This window comes from Nerophis ophidion, linkage group LG02 (genome assembly GCF_033978795.1).
Source record: "Nerophis ophidion isolate RoL-2023_Sa linkage group LG02, RoL_Noph_v1.0, whole genome shotgun sequence".
Lineage (NCBI taxonomy): Eukaryota > Metazoa > Chordata > Actinopteri > Syngnathiformes > Syngnathidae > Nerophis > Nerophis ophidion.
The window spans coordinates 42116765-42144092 of record NC_084612.1 but is presented as its reverse complement, the minus strand read 5'-3'; the positions used below and the strand labels follow the sequence as shown (position 1 = coordinate 42144092).

General features: G+C 39.4%; 1 protein-coding gene across 3 annotated transcripts in view; it reads right to left on the bottom strand.

Moving 5' to 3' along the window:
- Positions 1-26294, bottom strand: part of dmxl2 (Dmx-like 2) — a 79402-nt gene extending 53108 nt beyond the window's left edge. For 2 of the 3 annotated variants that reach the window (XM_061884002.1, XM_061884009.1), the window contains exons 1-9: positions 25849-26293; positions 11857-11982; positions 10924-10995; positions 10721-10799; positions 10357-10501; positions 9866-9932; positions 9598-9770; positions 1838-2018; positions 1564-1744 (exon numbers count right to left, since the gene is read on the bottom strand). In XM_061884002.1, coding sequence (XP_061739986.1) covers positions 1564-1744; positions 1838-2018; positions 9598-9770; positions 9866-9932; positions 10357-10501; positions 10721-10799; positions 10924-10995; positions 11857-11982; positions 25849-25935 — 1111 coding nt within the window. In that variant the 5' untranslated portion in view covers positions 25936-26293. Of the gene's footprint in view, positions 1-1563; positions 1745-1837; positions 2019-9597; positions 9771-9865; positions 9933-10356; positions 10502-10720; positions 10800-10923; positions 10996-11856; positions 11983-25848 lie in introns of all 3 variants that reach the window. The other variant, XM_061883992.1, reaches the window with a different exon arrangement.
- Between the last annotated feature and the right edge of the window lie 1034 nt (positions 26295-27328).

Here is a 27328-nt window from a genome sequence, read left to right as displayed (position 1 = left end):
ACGTTAACTGTTGGCGATCAATTTCCATATCTGCTCACTTGTAGCCTTTAGGCTAAAATAATGTTGTTACCTCTTATGTCCACCAGGACTGCAGTACTGTTAGCTAGACTAACGTTACCTAAGCATAGTCAGTGGCTAACACTTACATTAACGTTAGCCTTTTTGGATGTGTCTGATAACGTTAACGGTATCTTGTAGCCTATACCACTCCAGAGTTTGCAGGTCTGTCTAATAAACTAGTGCTTGCAAGATGTGAATTAAGATAATGTTAAACGTTATCCTATTTCAGATGATGACATTCATGACAGCCAGAGTTACCAGGTCAGTGTTTGCTCTTGTTTATTTTATTTTTTTCTTAAAAAAATAAAAGTGAGCTTTTGTTAAACCAAGTATTGTGTTTTTTTCCATATACAACAATCTATCTGGAGTCGATAAGAGAATCGATAATGGGATCGAAATTGATAATTTCTTAGCAAACATCATCCCTACACATTCCACACTATTCTTTTATGAAACAGCTTTAAACTGCATAAGCCAGATATTTTAAGTTTTTTTTCTTTAAAAAGTAACAACATATTTACTTTTCCTATAATTATTAAATTTCTTAAAGCCCCACTTAAGAACTTTCAGTTTTGGTTGATTTTGGCGGTACGAGTGGACCAAAGTGGTAGTGTTTCCCAGAAGGAAGACCACATTTCACACACGGACCAGCACGTTTAGCACAAAACTGACACGATAATACCATAATGATTCAGTATGACTGATCGCAGTTTTGTCTTTACACAGTATCTTTTTTTGCGTTTGTTGCGTGGCTGGTCGTGTCAGTGTGGAACTGCGAACTATGAAACCAGTGGCTATTTATTTCTACCACGCAAACTTCCTCAATTTAGCATTATCATTTTGATTTGAGCTTTGAAAGTCACTGACTAGTTTAGCAGGAACAGAACCAAAGCAGCATTAATCTGAAAATCCCTCCTCATCTTTGAGCTCACGCCAGCGAGTGAAAGTCAGGTTAATCTTGATCATTGACTGTTTAATGTGGGTAGTCTCCCTTTTTTTTCTCTTCTCAGACTTAACTTTTTTTTCTTTTTTTGTTTAACAGGTTCTGCCATATCATCAGTAATTGCACGCAGGCGTTTGCATCGACTTCCGTCTACTAAACGAATGGGAAAAGGGAAAGTGACGTATGCCTTAAAGCAAGTCAGCCCTTTTGTAGTTTTTTGTGTGGAAGGTTTCATGCCATCCTTCTCAAAGTTGCTTAGTGCCAGTGAGAGCGATACACAACCCTTAGGCCATGACAGAAGTGTCAATCAAGTAGTTGTAAATCAATGTACCATCCCAAAAGTTCGGAAAATATTTTATAAAGATTAAAAAGTTACTTAGTGCTGCTTTAAAGAGTAACTCCATTACTAATTTAATTACTTTTTTAGCAAATTAACAGCAAACTATATTTAATTACTTTTTAAAATAACTTTACTACCTCTGGAATATAACCACTGCACAAAATGTATTGGATTGTAAGTGGTTCAAAGGGGAAGACAGATACTTCTGAGAAAAGAATACCTGTGTTGGGGTTAATGCTGGCGGAGATGTGGAAGTGACACAAAGCATTGGCATGATGTGCAATGTGGCGGTGAGTGTGTGCGTCCTGCGTGCCAATCTGAGAGGGTAGCAGCTCACTGTGAGCCACCAGAGCAGATGACCGTCGCCTTCCCCGGCGCAGATGCTTGAGGTGGTGAATTGACTTCACAAACAAAGCAAAAATGTTATTAGTAAAAATCCAACATATACGTACATTGATAAAAATAATTTTTAATAAATTATTTCTGGTCGATACCTCTAAAGCATGCTGAATCTTGTCCTTATTGCCTGCCAAGCCTGGCAAACTGGAGCTAAATGAGTGTGTGTTCTCAGATATCTGCCCACCAAGCAAGCTGTCCTCTGGTAGCAGGGTCTCAGACCACAGCCTGCACACGCCATCCTCACAGGATGTTAGCAAAACATTGCACACTGAACCCCTAAAGGACAAAGGATAAAAAACAGAATGAGAATATAAGTCATCTCTACAGGGATTCTGAACCTTTTTTCCAGTACACAGAGTCCCATGAACCACTCAAATAATAACACTAAATTAGTCATCTTATTCTTGATTTTAATCGTACTTAACAGTTATATCTAACCTACTTACAGTGTCAAACGATATGGAACCGTGTGTTAACCAAAAAGATTAATATTTATTTGACTCATAAACCGGCATACACATCAAAATGCGGAACAAGGTAAGTCAGGTTGATTAAAAAATAAATACTAATCAAAAACAGTGGTATCTCAACTTGTTCCACAACAGAGCTTGTAACTTAAAACATTTGTATCTAAATTTAGCCCCGCCCATTGAAACAAACTGAAATCAATTTAATCTGTTATTGTCCCCCCCCCCAAAAGAAGACACCACAATTTTAACATATAACATACCTTTTAAAAAAAGAAAAACAAACTTTTAGATAAGAAATATAAATATAATAAAACATTACATTCACATGTACTATAAACTAACTACAGTTGAACCTCGCTTTACGAACCTTTCATTGTACGAACTGCAGACCAAAAAAAAAACTATGCTTTTTAGTCAATGTTTTACCGATCCATTGTGCCACTGCAGGGCAACCACTTTGTGCCTGGCAGCACAGCCATTGTGGGAGGGCTAACCGCTCTAATCATTATGGTAGCTAACTGGTCTTTAAAATTAAGGGATGTTTTGATTTTAAACTGAGAGTCCATCACAGGTCTCATGACAGAGTGTCTGTGTGTAAGTAGGATGGCTGTGTAAGGAGGTTTAAGTCAGTGTTTCTTAGCAATAGCACCAATTGGTGGGCCGCCAAAAATATCTGTTTCCTAAATTTCTCATATTTATCTTGTTGAGTGGACTAATCTGTGTCTCTTGTTACTCGACGGAGAGGTGCCGTCGTGTAACAATAGGAACTGTTATTGGAGTTTATGTTGCACACTGACGTCTTTGAGTTAAGGACAGGAGAGTTCAAAGTTGAAAGCAACTGACATGTATGTCTGCGAAAGACTAGATAAGCAAGGCTAATGCTCATTCGTCCAGGTTGTAGCGTCATGAGACAGAACAAATTGAAGTGTGGCACACCATTCAGCAGCTTCTCGATTTGGATGTTGTTTTAGCACATCCGTTGGATTCTGTTTCAGAGTGGCGCACACTGAAACCGCTGTGGTCGGACTGCCTCGCCGGGACACCTACACAACTGGTAAGGTTTTTAATCGCTTGTTTTTCTCATTCAGTGTATGTGTTGTCCGCATCATTTTTGTTGCTGCTCTCCTTCTCACTAACATTTTCATTTCAGGTGGTTGGAGGGCAGGATTGTGTCGATTATTACCAGTGGTGGGGATGCTCTTAATTTAAATTCATGCTTAAAACGTAACAAATAGCAGACAAAACGCTTCTATCTCAATATATTCAAATATTAGTGTACTGTATACAGCAAAATAAAGGACTTTGCAGTATCATTTTTACATTACTTGAAAGAACTTTATGACAAGAGCCAGCAGGAGTATGAATGTTAACAATGTAGCTGTCTGCTACTAGTAGAGTTGGAAAGCACAACGGAAGCTAAATTAACAAAACCTGAAGAGGAACAGGTGCTAAAGAAGAACTCCTTTGTTTGGATTAAAATTAAAACTATCAGTTATTGACCGAACAACGGTAATCTCAAAATGTGCCGCTAAGGAGTCCTTGCTGGCGATTTGAAAACATCTATTCTTTCGTATCACTTGAAGACACGACATGAAGAACAGCACAGAGACAGTGCTACAATGCAACGAAATATTACGTCAAAACATTAAAAGGACGAAAAGAAAAAACGCACAAGGCAAGCCGAATAGGAGTAGCTGACAGGTAGTCCTGCGGACAAAAATAAATTAGTTATTCATCTCTAAATTCATATGTGTAAACATGATAATAGTATTTACCGTTAAAAAAAGAGTAATTTGTCTTTTAATACTTTTCTCATTTTATTTGTATAAAGTTTTGTTTTGTAGATTTAAGTGTTTTGTATATTGTGCTCCTGAGGTAATGTTGCTGATTAATTTGAATGTATTAATATTTATTAACGTTATTTAATTCAATTTTTCATTAACAAATGGTTCAAGTCGGTCAAAAAGTGTTTATAGTTTAAATAAGACTTTTTTTTCCCAAGCGAACTGCCGCAATTTAAATATTTTCTGTTACAGACTAAAAAACTGTGTGAATAAAGTTATTCCTTATTGTGAGTTGATCTATACTTTTCCTTAATGTTAATAAGAATACAATGTTATGCAGAGGTGTATAACAATTTTATAGACACATTATACTATTTGTAATCACCACACAGAGAGTGGGTGCGCTAAATGTACTTCATGGGGGGCCGTGACAGAAAATAATTAAGACTAACTGCTCGATCTCTACTTCACTAGTCGCACCCTTTCTTCACACACACATAGCCCCCACTTTATCAGCAGCGCAGGCTAGATTACAAATAGGATTACTGCTCTCATGTTCACTGGAACAATACAATGTCCACATATTTTACTTATCAAACAAATCATCAAAATACAAAAACAATGCTTTTATCCAATAAAATCAATCAATTTAAACAATAAATCGTTGCAGCTCTAGTTGACTTTATACTACTATAACACATCTGTGCATCAGTATAGTGATAAATTACATGTACAATGTTGTATAAATTATATTTATAATCACAGCAAATTTACATGGAGAGGAATGTTGCTTTTTTTTTTTTTTTTTTCTTATTTTTATTTATGTTTTTCAATGTTGCTTTAATCGCCAGTGCACCTCATACATCGCATGGACGCGTGTGTGCTGGTGGACGAAATGAAATTGCAACTCATAAGTAAATAAGTTCCTGTTCTGTTGTTAAATAAGTTTTAAGACATATCATAGTTAGGGCTGTCAAGGGATTAAAATATTTAAACTAGGGCTGGGCAACGATTAAAAATTTTAATCGAAGTTAATCGCAATTTTTCTCCGATTAATCGCGATTAACTGCATTGTATACGCAAAGCCCAATAATGAATTCAAAAGTAGTGTGTAGTGCACCTTTATTGGAATATTCTCCCACATGAACAAAAGTGCCAAAAGATTTGTTGTGCAAACACAATTTAAATCAGTACTTGTTAAACAGTAGCAGTTAAATAGCATATTTTATGAAAATCAAGTCAAAAAATGTAAATACAAACATTTAAGCTTATTTCCACTGCCAGGGTATTTAAGTTATCCTGTTTGTTATGGAAAATAAATATAATCTACATACAAATCTCTGAGCCACAATCATAACATCTGAACAGGCAATTTCTGAGGTAACAGCAGGAACATTTTTTTTATCAAGGATCTTATGTTTAAAAAACCTATATTATCGGTAGTGGGCTGTTTTAGGGAATTTTTGATCAAATTATCCGTAGTAGCAATATTAATAATGTGTTTATTCTGCGTAGTGCACTTAAAATAATTACGACCATATCTAGGAATTGATATGATGGGAATTTTCCGATTGTTTGCTTGGTGCTTTAATAAACTGAACGCATCATATACCTGGTACTATATTGTGATGTTATGAGCCAGGGAAAAAAAGAACTACCCTACCCAGCATGCAACAGGAGTGACGAGCATGCGCGGTAGCCTGGTATAGGTTGTGTGTCGCCATGACGGCATCTTGTATGTTGTGATATGCACGCTCTGAAAGTAAACGTTAAGAACTCAGCCAACACTCCTCGTCTGCATTATTCATAAATAGACAGACAACAAATATACTCCGCTGCTTCACAGGCTGCTGGATGTAGCCGGCAAAGTATTCTCATGCTAGCTAGCCGGTCTAGCAAGCACGCGTCATTCAGTCCAATACGGCCCGATCCATCCACATTCAGAATTGTCTGGCGGTCGTAAGTGATCCCGGAGTGACCACGCTTTAAGCCAGCCATGAAATTTGCAGAATTGTCCGGTATTTTGCCAAATGTTCCATCTTTACCAAGAGCCCCTCCGGGCGCCGCCATCTTTATAAGAAAAGCCGTTAACAAAATAAAAGCATGTAAACAACATATGCAAATGCACGATAAAATAATTGTCGGCGTTAATAGATTAATGAGTTAACTCGTAATTAACGCATTAATTTGCCCACCCCTAATTTAAACACGTTCATCGCATTTTGTTTATAGTTAACTAAAAATGTATCACAGATAGGTATAATTTTTCATCATTATCAAGTGTATCCTAAACAGACACTTTTCAGGGGCATCGAGGGCTATCTCAGCTGTAATCTTTGATATTTCTACCTGAATAAATGCTTCTGATATTCTGTACATTACATGTTGTAGAAGTTAATCGTCTTCATATTGCAGCATGAAAATGTTTTAACCGTCTCTAAAAATTTATAAAATGGAATTTTGACCCTTATAATCATTCTGTAATTGAGAACTCGGCCAGAACATGTCATAAGAGAACTTATACAATATTTCAGCCAGCCAGAACCCCCACCCCACTCGTACTCATATTCCTAAACTGATGTACTAGCATTTCCTTAGGTGTAAATATCACAGAATAACATTACAAAACCTCTCTGTCAAGCATGATCATAATGGAAGACATTTTTATTTTGTTAATGTCAGGGTGCCCTTGATTGCCAAAATACCAGTGGCGTTGGGGCGTGGTTATGGGCATGGTCGATAAGACGTCATCGCATGATTTGCTATGATACATATATTCTTTAAAAAGGTATAAGATGTGTGAGTATACATTTAAAACAAAGCTGTTATTATTAATTATAGTCCTAATATATACATTTTTAGGCTACAGCACCCCCCACGACTCCGGCAGAGACAAGCTGCAGAACATGGATGGATGGATGGAATATCATTTTGTTCCATTTTTAAATTGTTGCTGCTTATTGTACAATGTACTTGTTTTTTTTTTTGTTTGTTTTAGGAGATTTCTTTAATAATTTTACTTATGTTTTTAATAAAAAGGACTGGCAACAAATCTAGCATTTATTTCTGGTGTTATTGGAGACTGTACTTGCGTTTACATTCTGACGAGCCATGTCTCTGACGAAAAGCGAGGCTGACGTCAGACTTGCTTCGTGTTGCTGGGAGCCATTCTCTGAATTAATAGCCGCCAGTGTCATCTTAAAATGTGAAGATCACTGTTCGTGGGTATATCTAGATTTTTATTAAGTACGTCTACAGCGCGGATGCACTGCCTCCGCTCCAGTCACCATCATGCCTATAGCATACGTCATAACATCGGTTTCGGTATTGCTGTTCCAGTGATTAAAGTACGTCTTTTTCTGGCAAAATTTTTGATGCATCATTAGTTGATAGTGCACAAATAATAAACTATATATAGCCATTCATACTGTAACTACCTGTTGGTGTTAATGTGTAGGTTAGTGTGTTATGATGGTAATTTTTCCCATGGTCTGTGAATACACCGTCTCGGCGGAGAATGAGCAAGTGTGTGTGTAGAAGTGAAGCACGGAGGAAGACGTGTGTGCACGGAGGAAATACGTGTTGGAATTGGGCCCGTTGCCATCATAACATTTTCAATAAACTCTAAAAAGAAAGTCAGACTTTGTTTTCTCCTGGACGCTGCAATACATTACATGACTTTATTTTGTTAGGTGTGGCAACTAATATGAAGTCATACATTAGGGCAAACCCTAACCATAAATGATTCCCGGGCGCGGCACCGCTGCTCAATGCTCCCCTCACCCTCCAGGGGGTGATCAAGGGTGATGGGTCAAATGCATAGAATAATTTCGCCACATCTAGTATGTGTGATAATCATTGGTACTTTAACTTTTAACTTAAATGTAGTTCAATCGGATGTATAGTGTAATGCTTTTATTTTGAAGCCGGAAAAGTGTGTGATTGTTTTCAGAAAGTGTCTTCACATGTTTTAATGTCGAATGAATGGTTTGGATCTATCCCTCTACAGCATGTACATGTACATACATTAGTAAATGTAGATGTAACTAACTTTGAAGAATACATCTCTCTATCAGAATGTAAAAATAGAGATGAAGGCGTCATGTAATGAGAAAAAGAGGATATGTTGATTCTATAAAAAACACAAATATTTGTCTTTAAATATTGATGATGTTTATCTATAGTATTTTCATTGGATATGACTATTTACATGAGGGTGTCGCGTTCACACCCCACTTACACACCATTTTACCCAACATATGGAATAATCGTGACTAATTATTGTGATTTTAATATGGATAAAAAAATATCGGGGTTATTTTATTAGCCATAATCGTGGAGCCTAAGACTAGATCTCACATATGAACACTATTTTGATCCAAATAGACAAAAAGTGCAGTTACATCTTATGGCCATCAGGTGCCATCTTGAAAATGCCTTACATTTATTTTAGTAGTTCCTCTCTTATGTTCATAAAATGCCATCTTGTACAATTTTCAGATATATTTTAATCGATTTATGTCATTTATTTCTGCTCTATTTATTTTTTTATAATGCTTGTGTTGCATTCATATGCATATTTATTTTCTACATTAGGTGTTTCTTCTACAAAGGAAACCATTTTGAATATGTTGTTTGTGGTGTTTTTTTCAATAAAACTTGGTTAAAAGATTTGACATAAGTACTTTTAAAACATTTTGAGAACATTTAAAAATACCACAATAATAATCATAACTGTGATCATTTTGGTCACAATAAACGTGATAAGAAATTGTCATACAACAACATCCCTACCTACGACCACTTGATATTTACATTTTTCTTTTTTAATGAATTTGCTAAAATTTCTACATTTGTTTTTTTTCCGTCAAAATGGGGGGCCCGAATGCAGCTGAGATAGGCTCGAGCACCCCATGCAATGCCAAAAGGGACAAGCGGTAGGAAATGGATGGAAAATGGGGTTCTGATTGTAAATTAATGAGAAATAAAATTAACTTGATTTTAGTAAATGGCTGCAATGAAACAAAGAGTGAGAAATTTAAAGGGGTCTGAATACATTCTGTACCCACTGCATATTTGTTAAATCTGTTCTCATGAATTAATATTGGTAACATATGCTAGCACTGTAATTTGTGGATCCGTTTTATTTATTTTATCTGAAGTAGACGAAAGAGAAGATCATCAACATTCATTACGTATTACCCATAAAATTGTTATGTTTTTTGATGTCAACTTTATATGGACTTAAGGCTTTAATTTAGTAAATGAAACCGAGTTCACATGCTCAAGTCAGTTAAAAACAATAGAGGACTTTTAAAAAGCCACTTTATTTGTTTAAATACCTATTTTAAAAATAATGTTATGAATTTATTAGAAAATATCTCAAATTGAGGGCTTGTCTCATCTTTCAGGTTTAAAAAAAGAGATTCATTAGATTAACTAATTACAGAACAAAAGCTAATGAATCTCTTTTTTAATCACAGAACATAATTCATTAGTGAAACACGGTTTTTTGGTTTGTTTGAAAGGACTACTATTAACATCAATAGCTATATGTGGCACTGCCATGTCACACCCATGCGGTGTTTGCTTGCTTCTTACTTGGACATGTACTTGCTGGTCTTCCTCCAAGACATGCCAGTGACCGAGCGGGGATGTGCCAGGTAAACAAAAGAGAAGTGGACAGCAGGGGGCTTTTTATCAGAGAGGTCCTGGACTACCACCGCAGAACGCCAGCCAGTGGTGGGATACCACACTTTAAGTAAACAGTCATCCTACAAACATAAACATGCACATATGGATATTGTTTATTACAAAGTATTGTTTAAATTGTGTAGATTTATTTTTCCAAGTTACATGGTTAAGATACCTTCCCAACTGTTGCAAAGTACTCTCCATCAGGTGACCATTTGGCTACGTGCACAGATGCAGCAGTCCTGTTGGGCAACAGTGACATTAACTTTATGTACAGGAAAGACAACTTATTTATAGCTATCAGAATAAGCTGTGAATCTGCAAGTTTTTAAAGGTTTAAGATTAGTGCAACAAATGACAAAACATTCACTTCCCAATTCTGGTGGTTTACTGAGCAAACATTTTTGCGTAAGATTAAAATTTACTGCTGAGTGTCTACAGGGGAGGTCAGGGTTTGGCCGTAAACACTTTAAATTTAAAGCACTTTACAAACGCTTTAAAATTATATACAGTACAACAATGTTTACACCAGTATAAATAAAAAAAATTGTATCAATTTAAAAAAATACTTCATAGAGAGCATCTCACTTTCAAACTCTGTGTAGATGTTGGGCATATGTTCTGCAGACCTTAAAAAAAGAAACCAAATAGATTTTTCAGACGTACTTGCACTGCCATACACAGTTCCAGTCATTGAGAACTGGATGGGGTTTGTCCTCGGTCATCTGGCCATCCTCCTCCTCAATCAGTGTGTCTGCCAGCGGAGGAGCCCAAAGCTGGAGTTTCTCAGTTGCTGCTAGAATACGGTTCCCTAAGGATACAATATCACTAGGTGACACACCTCAAAGCCAAAGTTAATGATCAAGAAACACAAAGCATCATGCATGCCATGGTGGTTACATAATGCACATGTTGTTCTAAACAAACTGAGGGGATGCGGGAGTACACGTTTTGTATGAGGAGGATTCATTTTGTGAGGAAAACAAACAGACAGTAAGTTGATTTAATGACACAAATAGCATAAGCATACCCTGTGGATCCCAGGCCAGGTTGTAGGTGATGGCATCAAGGAAGAACTGCCCTGTCTTTTTCCACTGACAGTTAAGATGCTGTTAGTGACAGGAGAGCGACACATCCCATGCAAAATTATTGGCTCGCTGCCCACTTCATTGTATCATTTTTTATTGTGAACTCATGCACTTGTAAACTATAACGTTACCACTGTATGCCTACCTTGTGGCGTTTATTTGGGTTGGTAGAGAGTGGTTCAAAGATGCAGACTGTGTTTCCATAGGATGCAGCAATCTACCAATATCCAAAAGTTAATGAATTACAATAAAATGCAGCTTTAAAAATGTTAGATCAAATGAAGACATGTTAAAACACACGAATGGCACAATTGATAATAATTCAAAATAATAACCAATAAGTAAAAGTATATGCTTATATTCATGATACTGAATATTGAAAATGTAAGTTGGGAATTTTCAGTCCTTTTTTTCTGTCCTCGATATTCCATCTGCTGCCACTTAAGTACTGGTCAGATTATAAGAGTTGCAGCTCTAGTTGTACAGTATACTAGTACTAATAGTGTACCCTGGTACTAATGAACTAAAAATTATACTATACTGCTTTTGAAAAATACTATCGTGCGACGGTGACGTATCCCGAGGCGCATGTTGAGTGTGTCAACGCGGGCACACAGAATGATGAGTAATTGTTAATAGAGAGGGTACGTGAAGCGCAATATGAAGGTATTTGACCACCCTAGTTGCAGATAACAAAGTTAAACACACAAACAGTTTTAAATACATGCCTTACAGTTTGTGTAACTCAATGACAGATATTGTAGCAACTATCTATCTTTCACTGAGGTTGTAGAGATGCTATATAGACCAATGTCTACATTACAGCCTCTAGTCTTAACTCTTCAAATAGCTTGTTTGTATTTGTATTGCAAGATTAGCCAAATATCTCTTTCAGGGAATGTTAATTTCACATCAACACTAATCTTACACATGGTGTATTACAATGGATAAATAAATGAGCAAATGCATGTCTAAGCTAACTTCGAAAAGTAAAGAATAATTAAACATACCTACAGGATGAATAATGAAACTAAAACTGTCTTGGAGGAGTGAATCCGAGTGGGAAGTCAACACTTACCCTTCCAAGCTGATGGGAGCACTCTACACAGCCCACCTGGATGTTCCCATTCTGAGCTCCTGGGATTATCTGCACGCACTCGAAGTCGCTAGCCAAGATCACTACATCACAACCTGAGCCGTAGGCCTGAAAATGAAATATCTGCATTAAAATGGAGCCTTATTAACCACGACAATTGCTTATAATTTATTTAAAAAAAATGTTTAAATCACTGGAATATGTAGAAAAATTATTCACATCAGAATCAAAACAACTAATTAATAGTACTAATTGTACAAACCCCGTTTCCATATGAGTTGGGAAATTGTGTTGGATGTAAATATAAATGTAATACAATGATTTGCAAATCCTTTTTAACCCATATTCAATTGAATACACTACAAATACAAGATATTTGATGTTCAAACTCATAAACTTTATTTTTTTTTGCAACTAATAATTAACTTAGAATTTCATGCCTGCAACACGTGCCAAAGTAGTTGGGAAAGGGCATGTTCACCACTGTGTTACATCACCTTTTCTTTTAACGACACTCAATAAACGTTTGGGAACTGTGGAAACTAATTGTTGAAGCTTTAAAAGTGGAATTCTTTACCATTCTTGTTTTATGTAGAGCTTCAGTCGTTCAACAGCCCGGGGTCTCCGCTGTCGCATGTTACGCTTCATAATGCGCCACACATTTTTGATGGGAGACAGGTCTGGACTGCAGGCGGGCCAGCAAAGTACCCTCACTCTTTTACTACGAAGCCACGCTGGCTTGGCATTGTCTTGCTGAAATAAGCAGGGGCGTCCAAATGTTTCTTGGATGACAACATATGTTGCTCCAAAACCTGTATGGACCATTCAGCATTAATGGTGCTTTCACAGATGTGTACGTTACCCATGCCTTGGGCAATAATACACCCCTATACCATCACAGATGCTGGCTTTTGAACTTTGCGCCTATAACAATCTGAATGGTTATTTTCCTCTTTGTTCTGGAGGACACCAAATCCTCTGTTTCCAAATATAATTTGAAATGTGGACTCGTCAGACCACAGACCACCTTTCCACTTTGCATCAGTCCATCTTAGGTGAGCTCGGGCCCAGACAAGCCGGCGGCGTTTCAGAGTGTTGCTGATAAATGGGTTTGGCATTGCACAGTAGAGTTTTAACTTGCACTTACAGATGTGGCGACCAACTGTAGTTACTGACAGTGGTTTTAAGAAGTGTTCCTGAGCCCATGTGGGGATATCCTTTACACACTGATGTCGGTTTTTGATGCAGTACTGCCTGAGGGGTCAAAGGTCCATAATATCATCGCTTACGTGCAGTGATTTCTCCAGATTATCTGAACCTTTTGATGATTTTACGGATCGTACATGGTAAAATCCCTAAATTCTTTGCAATAGCTCGTTCAGAAATGTTGTTCTAAAACTGTTCGACAATTTGCTTACAAAGTGGTGACTCTCGCCCCTTGTTTGTGAAATACTTAGCATTTCATAGAACCTGCTTTTATACCCAATCATGGCACCCACCTGTTCCCAAAGAGCCTGCACACCTGTGGGATGTTCCATATAAGTGATTGATGAGCATTCCTCAACTTTATCAGTATTTATTGCCACCTTTCCCAACTTCTTTGTCACGTGTTGCTGGCATCAAACTCTATTTGCACAAAAAAAAAATGTTTATCAGTTTGAACATCAAATATGTTGTCTTTGTAGCATACTCAACTGAATATGGGTTGAAATGATTTGCAAATCATTGTGTTGTATTCGAACACAATTTCCCAACTCATATGGAAACGGGGTTCGTATAAAAACTGTATATAACAAAACCAAACTGCTTAATGATAGCCTCATTGGGTAATCCTCAGTTGCCAGATATTGGTTTAAATTTGAATTATGAACAGCAAGGTGAGTTTAAACAAAGGCAAGCATGTGTAGAGAGTCACCAGAAGCAGGATGTAAACTGGCCTCAGAACAGCACAGCACTGTCAGAATGGCAGCTTATGTCTTTCATTATTCAGGAGAACAGGAGGAGATGGCAGGAACCACTGAGTCACAGGGAAACATTACAGTCCCTGCTCTAAAACAAACTGTTTCTAATGCATATCGCTGATGGTTGAAGCGGAATTTTATCTTTTTACGCTGTATGCGAGAAGCAAGTAAAAGAAGAAAACTGCAGTCTATGCTTTACTACTCCCCTGCTGCATTTGCTGTGGCCCATTACGACTTGGAATTAAAACGCGGTCATCGTCACGCACCGTCTGAGGCCGCTGTGTATGCTATGGACAGGATCCCTTTAAGTCTCTATCTGAGCAAAGAAATTCAAAGCTGACAGGACCTTGAGTCAAACAAGTAAACATGAGTCCAGCTGTTATGAACAGGATAGTCTTTCATCACATCTTTGTTCATCTGGTTTGTGTGTCCTGTTTCTCTTTCATCGTCTACGTGTACTCACACAACAAATGAGATGAGGAAAAGGTGTACAGTACAAGAAGGGACTGTTGGCTAGATATATGAGCATAATACAGATTCATACCATTAAACTTAAAAATTACACAATTTACTTGCTCTTGAAAGCATTGTTCATAACTATTTACAACAAATGAAGCTATGTCTGTGTTCTATATCGTGACATTCTAGTCATACTATAGATGGTTATTACAACAAATCTAATAGCCTGGAACTTTTACTTAGTACTTGAAGTTAAAAAACAGACTATTAGTTGGAGCCAAGATTTCATTAAATAGTTTTAACATTGTGTATTTATGAAGGTTTATGCGTATGCAGAGAGCTTAACATTTGTAATTTGTTGATTTATTCCGCCCGATCCTTACATTATAAAGGGAGCTAATACTGGTTTAGGTAGATTATAAATCAATTCAACACCCACAAAATGGAGATTTAAATATGCTAAACGAAAAACATGGATGCAGATACCATCCAGTCAGTCTTCTGAGAGTTAACAGAGACAATGTAATGTAGCTGCCTCAAGATAAATATTAACTTTATGCACCTCAACAGTAGTACCATTGACAAGGTAACAGCTTAAATACGTACAGGAGATAAGATTTCTACAGCAAATCCAAAGTCAACTGCTCAATTTTACCTTTAGGATGATCAGTAAATTCCATCCATCCATCCATTTACTACCACTTATTCCCTTTGGGGCTGCGGGGGGCGCTGGTACCTATCTCAGCTACAATCGGGCGGAAGGCGGTAAATTCGAAACTAAATTTATTAGAGGGGAACTGTACTTGTTTTAGAATTTTGCCTATCGTTCACAATCACTTGTGAGCCATGACGACAAATGTATTTTTTTTTATTGTAGAAAGACACAAAAAAGTGCAGTGAGTAGTAATCAGTTATGATGTTGTCCAAAAAAAAAGCAAAAGTCATGATGCGTTTTCAAAATGTATGTGCCGCCTAAACTTAAATTGAGCAAACTACGTACATATAACATGTTATTATACATTTGTCTGTTACAACATTGTATTTATACTTAAAAGTATGGACGGCACTTTATATGCAGAATAGAGCAACTCCCATAGGCTCCATTATAAGCAAACTTTTGATCGCATTTGTTTACTGGTTAGAATGTATTGAAAAAAAAGAAAAACATGTGCTCATCTTACTGAAGGATTGTGAATGATAGGCAACATTCCAAAAAAAGTGCAGTTCCCCTTTAAAATCTAATCGACATGTTACAGTAAAAACACAAAAAATACACCACAATAAAGTTGTAAATGTCTCATTTTGACCATTTGGATTTCTAAATGGCTGCCTTCCTCAGAATTATGAGACAACATGAATCATTGTTGTAATAATGTATATTCTTGTTTCTTCAACAACAACTTTGTCATCCACATGACAATTTTAAATTAGAAGACGGATGACTATTTACAGTACACCATGGTTTTCTAACAGCATCTTTTAATGGCTATTCTGAACAGACACTACCACTACAGGAAATTTGGTTTCTTGAAACCTTTGTATTTGTTTTGTCTTTTGAAAAGCAAACCGTGTGAATTTGGTCAAACAAGCAATGAATGTAGATAAGAGGAAGAGTGTGAGAGATCACTTCTGCCTTCCTTCTATCAGATGTCTCCTATTCCCAGTGCCTAACGCAATCATGCAGACATGTTCTGCTTTCACAGCTGCTACCGGCATTTTCTTGTACGAGCTTGGTTGCTGCAGTCCAAACCCAAAACCGACAATATTCAGAATTCTGAATTAATCGTTTCTCAACAGCAAGAGAACGCTGTGTATTTTTTTTTTGACAGCCTATAACCCAGAAATGTACTTTGACCTCCACAACTTTGAACGAATAGTCACGCTGTGTGGGGCTCGTTATATTCGCCGCAGGATGACTTCAGTAACCATTACGGTGCAAATTTTCTCTCAAAACATAATACTGAGTTCGAAACAATACCCATTTTGTATATTGTCAATATAACCATTGCCATTCCTGGCAAATTGATTTGCACTGTTGAATATAATCTTATCAGTTGAAAAGAGTATTGATGTTTATGTTGATTGCACTAATACAAATGCAAATGCACCAATTATTTCAAAACACAAAGTAGCTTAACCTTCATAATTCTGAGATTTAAATTACTCTGACAAGGACACCAACCTGTATGTAAGCTAAATAAAAAGAAAATATGGTGCACTTCAGCATATCAATCCTAGAAACTTTTACCATCTAAATCAAACTCAGGGAAATCCAGAATTCAGGTAAAACGTGTTAAGCCAGTCATAATTTGTGTTCACAATAGATTCTTTAAAAAAATTGTGATGTATATTCTTGGGTGCAGGGATGTTACAATTAATGGTATTAATGATACACCAAAGTAAAACTCCTAAGTTAGTAAATTGCTGTTTTTAATTAAAACAATTGTAAAACCGTGACTGATAACCACACTTTGATGAACTCGAACAGTAGGGGTGTAACGATACGTGTATTTGTATTGAACCGTTTCGGTACGGGGGTTTCGGTTCGGTTCGGAGGTGTACCGAACGACACGGACATATTAAGTAGCGCACCGCGTGGACCCCAACTTAAAGACCTACTGAAATGAGATTTTCTTATTTAAACGGGGATAGCAGGTCCATTTTATGTGTCATGCTCGATCATTTCGCGATATTGCCATATTTTTGCTGAAAGGATTTAGTAGAGAACATCCACGATAAAGTTCGCAACTTTCGGTGCTAAGAGAAAAGCCCTGCCTCTACCGGAAGTCGCAGACGATGACGTCATATGTTGATGGCTCCTCACATATTCACATTGATTTTAATGGGAGCCTCCAACAAAAACAGCTATTCGGACCGAGAAAACAACAATTTGCCTATTAATTTGAGCGAGGATGAAAGATTTGTGTTTGAGGATATTGATAGCGACGGACTAGAAAAAATAAAAAATTAAAAATAAAAAAAAACTTGATTGAATTGAGACGGATTCATATGTTTTTAGAGACATTTACTAGGATAATTCTGGGAAATCCCTTATCTTTCTATTGTGTAGCTAGTGTTTTAGTGAGTTTAACAGTACCCGATAGTCAGAAGTGCACGTCCACGGCAGGGTGTTGACGTGCAGTGTCTCAGGGAAGTCGACGGCAGCTGTATGGACGGCACAAGCTCAGCTGATATCCGGTAAGAAGCGAGTTTTTAACCACAATTTTCTCACTGAAACCTGCTGGTTGACATTCGGTTGGGATCCATGTCCGCTCTGATCCATAGTAAAGTTTCCCCTCTGTGAATTTTAAACAAGGAATCACCGTGTGTTTGTGTGGCTAAAGCTTCCCAATTCCCTCTTTCTACTGTGACTTCTCCAATATTAATTGAACACATTGCAAAAGATTCAGCAACACAGATCTCCAAAATACTGTGTAATTATGCGGTTAAAGCAGACGACTTTTAGCTGTGTGTGCGCAGCGCTCATATTCCTAACAGCCCGTGACGTCAAGCGTACACGTCATCATTACACGACGTTTTCAAGAAAAAACTCCCGGGAAATTTAAAATTGCAATTTAGTAAACTAAAAAGGCCGTATTGGCATATGTTGCAATGTTAATATTTCAACATTGATATATAAACTATTAGACTCCGTGGTGAGTAGTAGTGGGTTTCAGTATGCCTTTAAGGCCATTTTATTTGCCCAGAGAACTGCAATGTATTGTAAGTGTCATGTAGATCCACCCATCTGAAAATGAGCAGGCTGCACTGAAAGAAATACATGACGTTGTCATGATGGGCACTAAAATGCTGCTGTAATTATATTGGGTGATTTTAAACACTGTAATCTATGGTAATTCCCTTACAAGAAGTTACAGGAATGTAGAAAATGTCACCTGCAGTGTCCAGTTTCCAGTATTTATCTCACAGTCACAGTTTTTTGGCTAAAAATATACAATGATTTCAACTCACTGAATCGATTTGAAACCTATTGTTCTAAAGAAAATAATAACGTCTCTGAAATGTATCGGCAACTACAAACTCTGAATCGAATCAAATCGTTGTTCAAACGAATCGTTACACCCCTATTAGGAATTGTGTTTTTTTTATGTGGGCTCAACATGATGTATCTTTGATGTGTCATCTTTCCTTTTATCCATCCATTTCCTACCACTTTCCCTCTTGGAGTCGCGGGAGGCGCTATCCTAGCTGCACTCGGGCGGAAGACGGCGTACACCCTGGACAGGTTGACACCTCATCGCAGGGCCAAGACAGATAGACTACATTCACATTCACATGCACACACTTGGGTTAATTTAGTGTTGTTGCCAATCAACCAGTCAAACAGGTAAATGTCTTTGGAGGTGGGAGGAAACCGGAGTACCTCGTAACCCATGCAGTCACGGGGAGAACATGCAAATTCCACACAAAAATACCCCGAGCCAGGGGATCAAACCCAGGAACTTCGTTGTGTAAGGCACATGCACTAACCCCTTTGCCCCTTATGTTTTTTTAAATGACAAAATTTTTGGAAGAGCGTGTGAACACAGCAGCAACTCTCTCCCAGAAGCTAGAAATTTGCTTAGAAATACAGGGTTATGGAGACATGGTATTTTAATTCTTCCGTTTGCCTTCCATTTATGAAAAGATTGACTATAAAGAATCTTTGAAGTCTTTGTCTACTAAAAACACTTTTCTGTTTCAGCAACAAAGATATTCAGTTGTGTACATTGAACCTACAAGTTGTGTTCTTTTAGGACAAAGGGAAACACGACACAGAAATTTGGGCCTGAAGGCTTTGGCTTCAAAGCTAGCTCTTTTTGACATAGAGAGCAGATACGAGCCTAAGTCCTCCATATTCTGTCACTCAAACAGAAATAAGTCGGGTACCACTACAGCATCCTAAAACATTGAATAACATGAAGGGGCACACCCAGAACACTGTGCTAGTTCAGGTGGAATGTAAAAGGTAACACAGCATGCAAAATAGACATCCATCCATCCATTTTCTACCGCTTATTTCCTTTTGGGGTCGCGGGGGGCGCTGGCGCCTATCTCAGCTACAATCGGACAGAAGGCGGTGTACACCCTGGACAAGTTCACACACTAGGGCCAATTTAGTGCACATCAAGTACTTAAAAAAACTGAAAATTTTGAGGATATTGTCTCATGGGACATAGTAAAATATCCTCCTAAAATAAATTCTCATTCCAGATTCCCTAATTTGCTTTGCAAGCAATGTGAATAAAACACTTTCTCTTTCACTTGGCGTCTGCTTGCTCTAGGGCTGGGCGATATATTGAGTTTGTAAGATATATTGATATATTTTAAAAATTGATATGAATTAAGAAAATATCCCAATATCGATATCATTCATTTCACGTTAAAATGACCCAACACCGCTTATTTGTTGTTTCTTGTTCTCCCCCGCTCCTCACTCCCTCTCATGTGCTACTAAACCCCTCCCCTTCCTCTTCCAAGATGTGCTTGCACGTATAAGAACATGCATGATTGGTTAGTTGTTTACTATGATGAGTCAAAATTGGTTGAGATTAGGCCAATCAGAGGCAAGATATCAATCAATCAATCAATCAATGTTTACTTATATAGCCCTAAATCACTAGTGTCTCAAAGGGCTGCACAAACCACCACGACATCCTCGGTAGGCCCACATAAGGGCAAGGAAAACTCACACCCAGTGGGACATCGGTGACAATAATGACCCAGTGGGACGTCGGTGACAATAATGACTATGAGAACCTTAGAGAGGAGGAAAGCAATGGATGTCGAGCGGGTCTAACATGATACTGTGAAAGTTCAATCCATAATGGATCCAACACAGTCGCGAGAGTCCAGTCCAAAGCGGATCCAACACAGCAGCGAGAGTCCCGTTCACAGCGGAGCCAGCAGGAAACCATCCCAAGCGGAGGCGGATCAGCAGCGCAGAGATGTCCCCAGCCGATACACAGGCAAGCAGTACATGGCCACCGGATCGGACCGGACCCCCTCCACAGGGGAGAGTGGGACATAGAAGAAAAAGAAAAGAAAAGAAACAGCAGATCAACTGGTCTAAAAAGGGAGTCTATTTAAAGGCTAGAGTATACAAATGAGTTTTAAGGTGAGACTTAAATGCTTCTACTGAGATAGGGCGGGTCATCGAACCAGGAAGGGAAATCACAACAGACATCCCGAATGACGATGAGAGAGTCAAAGAGACAACAGCAATGTATATATTAAAAAACTAGTGGTAGATGGCAGAGAGATTCTCTTCTTTAGATTTTCCTTTTAGCGATGTAGACGACATCCAGGAAACCCACAATGCGTCTACTTGGCCACATTTGGACAAATGTATGCGTCTGGATAAAACATTCATTTGAGTTGTTTAACATGTAAGCCACCCGAACACCTCTCTAGGGAGGTGTTTAGGGCACATCCAACCGGTAGGAGGCCACGGGGAAGACCCAGGACACGTTGGGAAGACTGTGTCTCCCGGCTGGCCTGGGAACGCCTCGGGATCCCCCGGGAAGAGCTGGACGAAGTGGCTGGGGAGAGGTAAGTCTGGGCTTCCCTGCTTAGGCTGCTACCCCCGCGACCCAACCTCGGATAAGCGGAAGAAGATGGATGGATGGATGGACCATGTACGCCCAAACCCAAACTGTTCTCGAGTTTCGCACGAGAAGTGCTGCCAAAAATGTATTATTTGCACAGCTATGTTATTTATTTAACGTAGAAAGAATATTTTTCCATTTTATTTTTGTTATGTAATTCTGTGCTACTTAAAAAAAGTTTTCCTGTGCTGTCAATACCGATATTGACTAACTGGGCTAATAAAAGTGCCACTGATTGTTTACAGTACAGTTGTCATTCACTTCAATTTCAGTGAATCTTGCTCAAAAATGAATATCTTTAAATGTATACTTTCACCGGAAATATATATCGAGATATATATATCGAGTACTGAGTTTAAGTAAAAATATATCGAGATATACGTTTTCGTCCATATCGCCCAGCCCTAACGCGCACACTCACAACACTGCTAATTCAGGCGTAATGTAAAAAGTAACATTTGCATAAAAGACAGCATGTAAATTAGACATCAAGTTACGGCTGGGCGATATATCGATACACACGATATATCGCGGGTATGTCTCTGTGCAATATTGAAAATGACTATATCGTGATATTCGAGTATACGTTCTCACGCAGTTGCTTTTAGCTGCGGGCATTACACTACAGGCTCTCGTTGCTCTTTCCTGTCTCGCCTTCTCACAGACAGCAAGCAAGCGCATCATCTTACACACGTCACATACTGTCACGTCATACGTCACATAGGTATACGCCCTCGCGGAGCAGAGAGGTAGCAGCATGGGTAACGTTAGCTGTGATGCTAGCAGAGCCGTCCGAGTGGTAATACGAGAGGAAGAAGGTGCGAATGAAGGAAAAAGTAATTCCCAAGAAAAACAGCAGGGGTCCATCGTCTGGCGTTGGTTTGGCTTCAAGTGGGAATATTTCGAACAGACAACCGTAATTTTGTCAAGTGTGGGCCAAAAGCGTTGCTATAAAAAGTAGCATAACTGCTAATATGTAGCATCATTAGAAAAGCTTCGCGGTGGCAGAGGGGTTAGTGCGTCTGCCTCACAATACGAAGTTCCTGCAGTCCTGGGTTCAAATCCAGGCTCGGGATCTTTCTGTGTGGAGTTTGCATGTTCTCCCCGTGAATGCGTGGGTTCCCTCCGGGTACTCCGGCTTCCTCCCACTTCCAAAGACATGCACCTGGGGATAAGTTGATTGGCAACACTAAATTGGCCCTAGTGTGTGAATGTGAGTGTGAATGTTGTCTGTCTATCTGTGTTGGCCCTGCGATGAGGTGGCGACTTGTCCAGGGTGTACCCTGCCTTCCGCCCGATTGTAGCTGAGATAGGCGCCAGCGCCCCCCGCGACCCCGAAAGGGAATAAGCGGTAGAAAATGGATGGATGGATGGCATTAGAAAAGTCAACTGCTAGAGAATAAAGAGTGATTACTTCGCGTGTCAACATCTCTGTTCGGTGCCACGCGCGCACACCATCAAAATGTCGAGGCAAACATTTCCACATCAACACCGTATTAAAAAAATATAATTTATTAACGTCCGTTGTAACCTACCACATAGCGAAGGACGAACACTATTTGATTTCCTCTTAAGGAGCTCATTTTTATTTGACACTTAAAATGTCTTTGACAATCTTGCGCTTTCTGTTTTGGAAATGACATGAACATTTGTGCCACTGCTTAGTAACTGTTTAAAAAAATACAGTTTTGGTCAGTTGACTTAGTTGTGATTTCCTTCTCTGTATGAAAGTTTAAAAGTAGCATATATTAATGCAGTATGAAGAAGACTGTTTTAATGTAGACACTTAGAATCATCATACTGCTGTGATAATAAGTATCAAGTGTTAATTCAAGTCCAAGGCAAAATATCGAGATATTAAAAGCTGTCAACACTGAATATTGCATTGTTGCATTACTTTTCACAGTTTATGAACTTACATTCATATTTTGTTGAAGTATTATTCACCACAGAGGCCAACACAGTGTATATGTTTATTTTACTTTTTATTCATAGCTGTATGAGATAGGCGCCAGCGACCCCCGCGACCCTGAAAGGGAATAAGCGGTAGAAAATGGATGGATGGATGTATGTAGAAGTGGCTGGTTGTATCCGCTGCTTTAATGTCTTTAATGTCCTTTGTCTTCTTTGATGTTTCCCTCTTACACACATGTAAGAGGGATGTGTACTATGGTTATGAGTTGTTGTTTTTTTCCCTTGGCCTCAGTCTAGACCCCTCTCCAGGGCCCAGGCTTAGACCGATTTTTTTTTTTTTAATTCTATTTTATTTTATTTTAATCTTCTATTTTTTGCTCCCATTCCCCCATTAGTTTTCCTGTATCTCACCTTTTTTGTAAGGGGCGCTGGAAGCCGGCAGACCCGTCAGCGATCCTGTTCTGTCTCCCTGTAACGTTTGTCTGATCTTGAATGGGATTGTGCTGAAAATGTTTAATTTTCCTGAAGGAACTCTCCTGAAGGAATATTTAAGTACTATCTAATGTAATCTAATTTAATAAATCAGAAACTGATGATACAGTGCTGTATTTTACTTATTTATCTCTTTTTTTCAACCAAAAATGCTTTGCTCTGATTAGGGGGTACTTGAATTCAAAAAATGTTCACAGGGTAACCTTTTTTCATTACTGAAAAAAGGTTGAGACCCACTGCTTTAGGCATCTATTCACGTCCTGTAGACAAAATACAATATTAACCGGTCAGCGTGTGGCCCAAAGAGAAAGGCTGGGAAGCTGTCAGACATCAGACAAAGAATATTTATAGGCCTTAGGGTCACTGCATTGCTCATATGAAATCATTAGAACACACTGCGTGCCCTGAGAGATAGTTGTCTGTGTTGTAAGCATTTCACCAATCTCGTGCACTTTGCAAATTTGGACGCGAGCTAACAGCAAAACAGTCTCCCAACACTGCGTAGATGGCATCAAGGCCTATTTATCCAAGCGTGAGGGTTGGGAAACGAAGGTGTTTGGCGAGGGAAGCGTGGATTCAGGCCGTGTGGCCTATTTCAAGTTCCAGGTAACCCTACATTATTATATTTTATAAATAGTAAACCAAGTTGTGGTAGTAGTTTAGTCGTGGATGTACACTGTATAGTGATGAATCCAATAAACATTTGATTTGATTTGACTTTGATTTGACATTAAAGGCCTACTGAAACCCACTACTACACACCACGCAGTCTGATAGTTTGTATATCAATGATGAAATATTAACATTGCAACACATGCCAATACAGCCTTTTTAGTTTACTAAATTACGATTTTAAATTTCCTGGGAGTTTCGTCTTGAAAACGGTGTGTAATGATGATGTGTACGCAAGACGTCACGGGTTTTAAGGAAGTCTCAGCGCTGCGCACACACACAGCCAAAGGTCGTCTGCTTTAACGGCATAATTACACAGTATTTTGGAGATCTGTGTTGCTGAATCTTTTGCAATTTGTTCAATTAATATTGGAGAAGTCACAGTAGAAAGATGGAGTTGGGAAGCTTTAGCCTTTAGCCACACAAACACACGATGATTCCTTGTTTAAAATTCCTGGAGGGGAAATTTTACTATGGGTCAGAGCGCGGTCACGCAAACATGGATCCCGACGGAATGTCAACCAGCAGGTTTTGGTGAGAAAATTGTGGTAAAAAGTTGCTTCTTACCGGAGAAAAGCTGAGCTTGTGCCGTCCATAAAGCTGCCGTCGACTCCCCTGAGACATTGGCGTCAAGACACCCGTGGACGTACCCCTGCGACTATCAGGTACTATTAAACTCACTAAAACACTAGCAACACAATAGAAAGATAAGGGATTTCCCAGAATTATCCTAGTAAATGTCTCTAAAAACATCGTAATCTGTCCCAATGCAATCGCGTTTTTTTTTGTTTTTGTTTTTTTCTAGTCCGTCGCTATCAATATCCTCAAACACAAATCTTTCATCCCCGCTCAAATTAATGGGGAAATTGTCGTTTTCTCGGTTGGAATAGCTCTTTTTGTTGGAGGCTCCCATTAAAAACAATGTGAATATGTGAGGAGCCCCCACACGTGTGACGTCATCGTCTGCGACTTCTGGTAAAGGCAGGGCATTTCTCTTAGCACCGAAAGTTGCCAACTTTATCGTGGATGTTCTCTACTAAATCCTTTCAGCAAAAATATGGCAATAATACGAAATGATCAACTATGACACATAGAATGGACCTGCTATCCCCGTTTAAATAAGAAAATCTCATTTCAGTAGGCCTTTAAATTTGCAAAATGCAGTTGCGCATTTTGCAAATAGCGCCCATTGGTATTGTGCTTACAACATTTGAACCCATATTAACATACAACATGCGTTCTCAGAGTTTTGTCATGAGCACCAGATGTATTTTCGTCATTGTTGATTTCCAAGAGTCATATTTGGGCCCTCCGGCATGTGTGTATCCATATAAGGCTGTCTACGTCATAGCTGATGCTGGGATGACAGCAAGCTAATGATCCGTGAGGAGGATTTTAATGCCAAATGGTGGAGCGCTAAGCCACTTCTACAACCAAATAATGTCTCTTTGACACAACACATCGTTAAGTGCACGCCAACACTTCCATCGTCATGCAGTAACATCGGGGCCGCGCGCAGGGATTCCCTTCCAGTAATTGTAACGTGACAAGATGCTGCTAAAGGTCATTTGAGTGACGGACGCTCGGTTTTCCAATACATAAACAGTAGAATGTCAGTTGACATGCATGGGTTTTGAAGTGAAATGAGAGACTTATGCTTTTCAAGGCTGCTTGAAGGAGGGTGTCTGGACTGTTTTGATTCCCTCGGTGCGCCTAACCGGTTAGCCGACAGCCTTAGCCGGGCAGCTATAGCGCTAGCTAGCCCGCCTCCAGCTAGTTCGGCGCTAGCTAGCTGCCCGCTTAGCGAGCTCGCCAATCGGGAGCATCTATCGGAGTCATCCCGGCCAAATAGCAGAAAAGGAGCTCACCGTGAACGGCACGTCATTCACGCTTCCCACCGAGTAGCAGCAATCTCCGGGGTTCACGGCTCCCGTCAGCACCTGGTGCAGATGCATCTTCCTTAGTTTGCAGCAGCAGATGCTTGGTTTTTTTTTTTTTGGTTTGTTTTTAATTATTCATTTCGAGTCCACCCTGTCGTTTTCTCCACCGAGCAGCGGCTGGGAGTTCCATCAGTGAACCTTTTGCGTTCTCCTCGGCCTTGTAACGTCGTCTTTGCGCCACAGACGATCGGGGGGGGGGGGGGGGGGGGGGTATTTGTCTCCGAGCAGTATAATGTGCCTTCACATGGCCGTGGCATGCATTTATTTAGGCGGGTAAAGGTTGCCGTCCGTCCGTCGCCTCTCGCTGTCAACACATCCCCGCGATTAATGGTGAAAGCCGACGAGCAGAGGCTCTGCAGCAAGGCTGACATGCGCGTTCACGCCGTTGCCAAGGCACGACTGGTTGGGTATAGAAACACATCAACTAGACTACAAAGTATCCGTCAACTTGTTATCTCAGCCTGGTTTATTGTCGATTAAATATAATCATTGTACTCGAGAACCCTATTTAGCATAATACGTGTGTTTTTTTTCAAAGGGTGGACTGTTTCTGCCCTGTAGTAGTACGTTTATACCACATCTATTAACGCTTTTCTATAGGGATGGCGTGCTTGTCGTAGTGCTCGTACCTCGCTGTACATTGATAAAAAACGGTACGGTTGCGCACACCCATCCATCCATCCATTCTACCGCTTATTCCCTTTTGGGGTCGCGGGGGGCGCTGGCGCCAATCTCAGCTACAATCGAACGGAAGGCGGTATACACCCTGGACAAGTCGCCACCCCATCGCAGTGCCAACACAGACAGCATTCACACTCACATTCACAATTTAGTGTTGCCAATCAACCTATCCCCAGGTGCATGTCTTTGGAAGTGGGAGGAAGCCGGAGTACCTGGAGGGAACCCACGCATTCACGGGGACTGCAGGACCTTCGTATTGTGAAGCAGACGCACTAACCCATGGGTGTCAAACTCTGGCCCGCGGGCCAAATATAATTTCATTTGGCCCTTGAGGCAATAATAAATTAACATTAGAGCTGGCCCGCCGGTATTATACAGTGGCGGTGCCGCTGTATCACCGCGTTCAATGCTAATTCTCATACTTGCCAACCCTCCTGATTTTCCCAGGAGAATCCCGAATTTCAGTGCCCCCCTCCCCCGAAAATCTCCCGGGGCAATCATTCTCCCGAATTTCCACCCGGACAACAATATTGGGGGCGTGCCTTAAAGGTACTGCTTTTAGCATCCTCTACAACCTGTCGTCACGTCCGCTTTTCCTCCATACAAACAGCGTGCCGGCCCAGTTACGTAATATCTGCACCTTCTACACACACACAAGTGAATGCAACGCATACTTGGTCAACAGCCATACAAGTCACACTGAGGGTGGCCGTATAAACAACTTTAA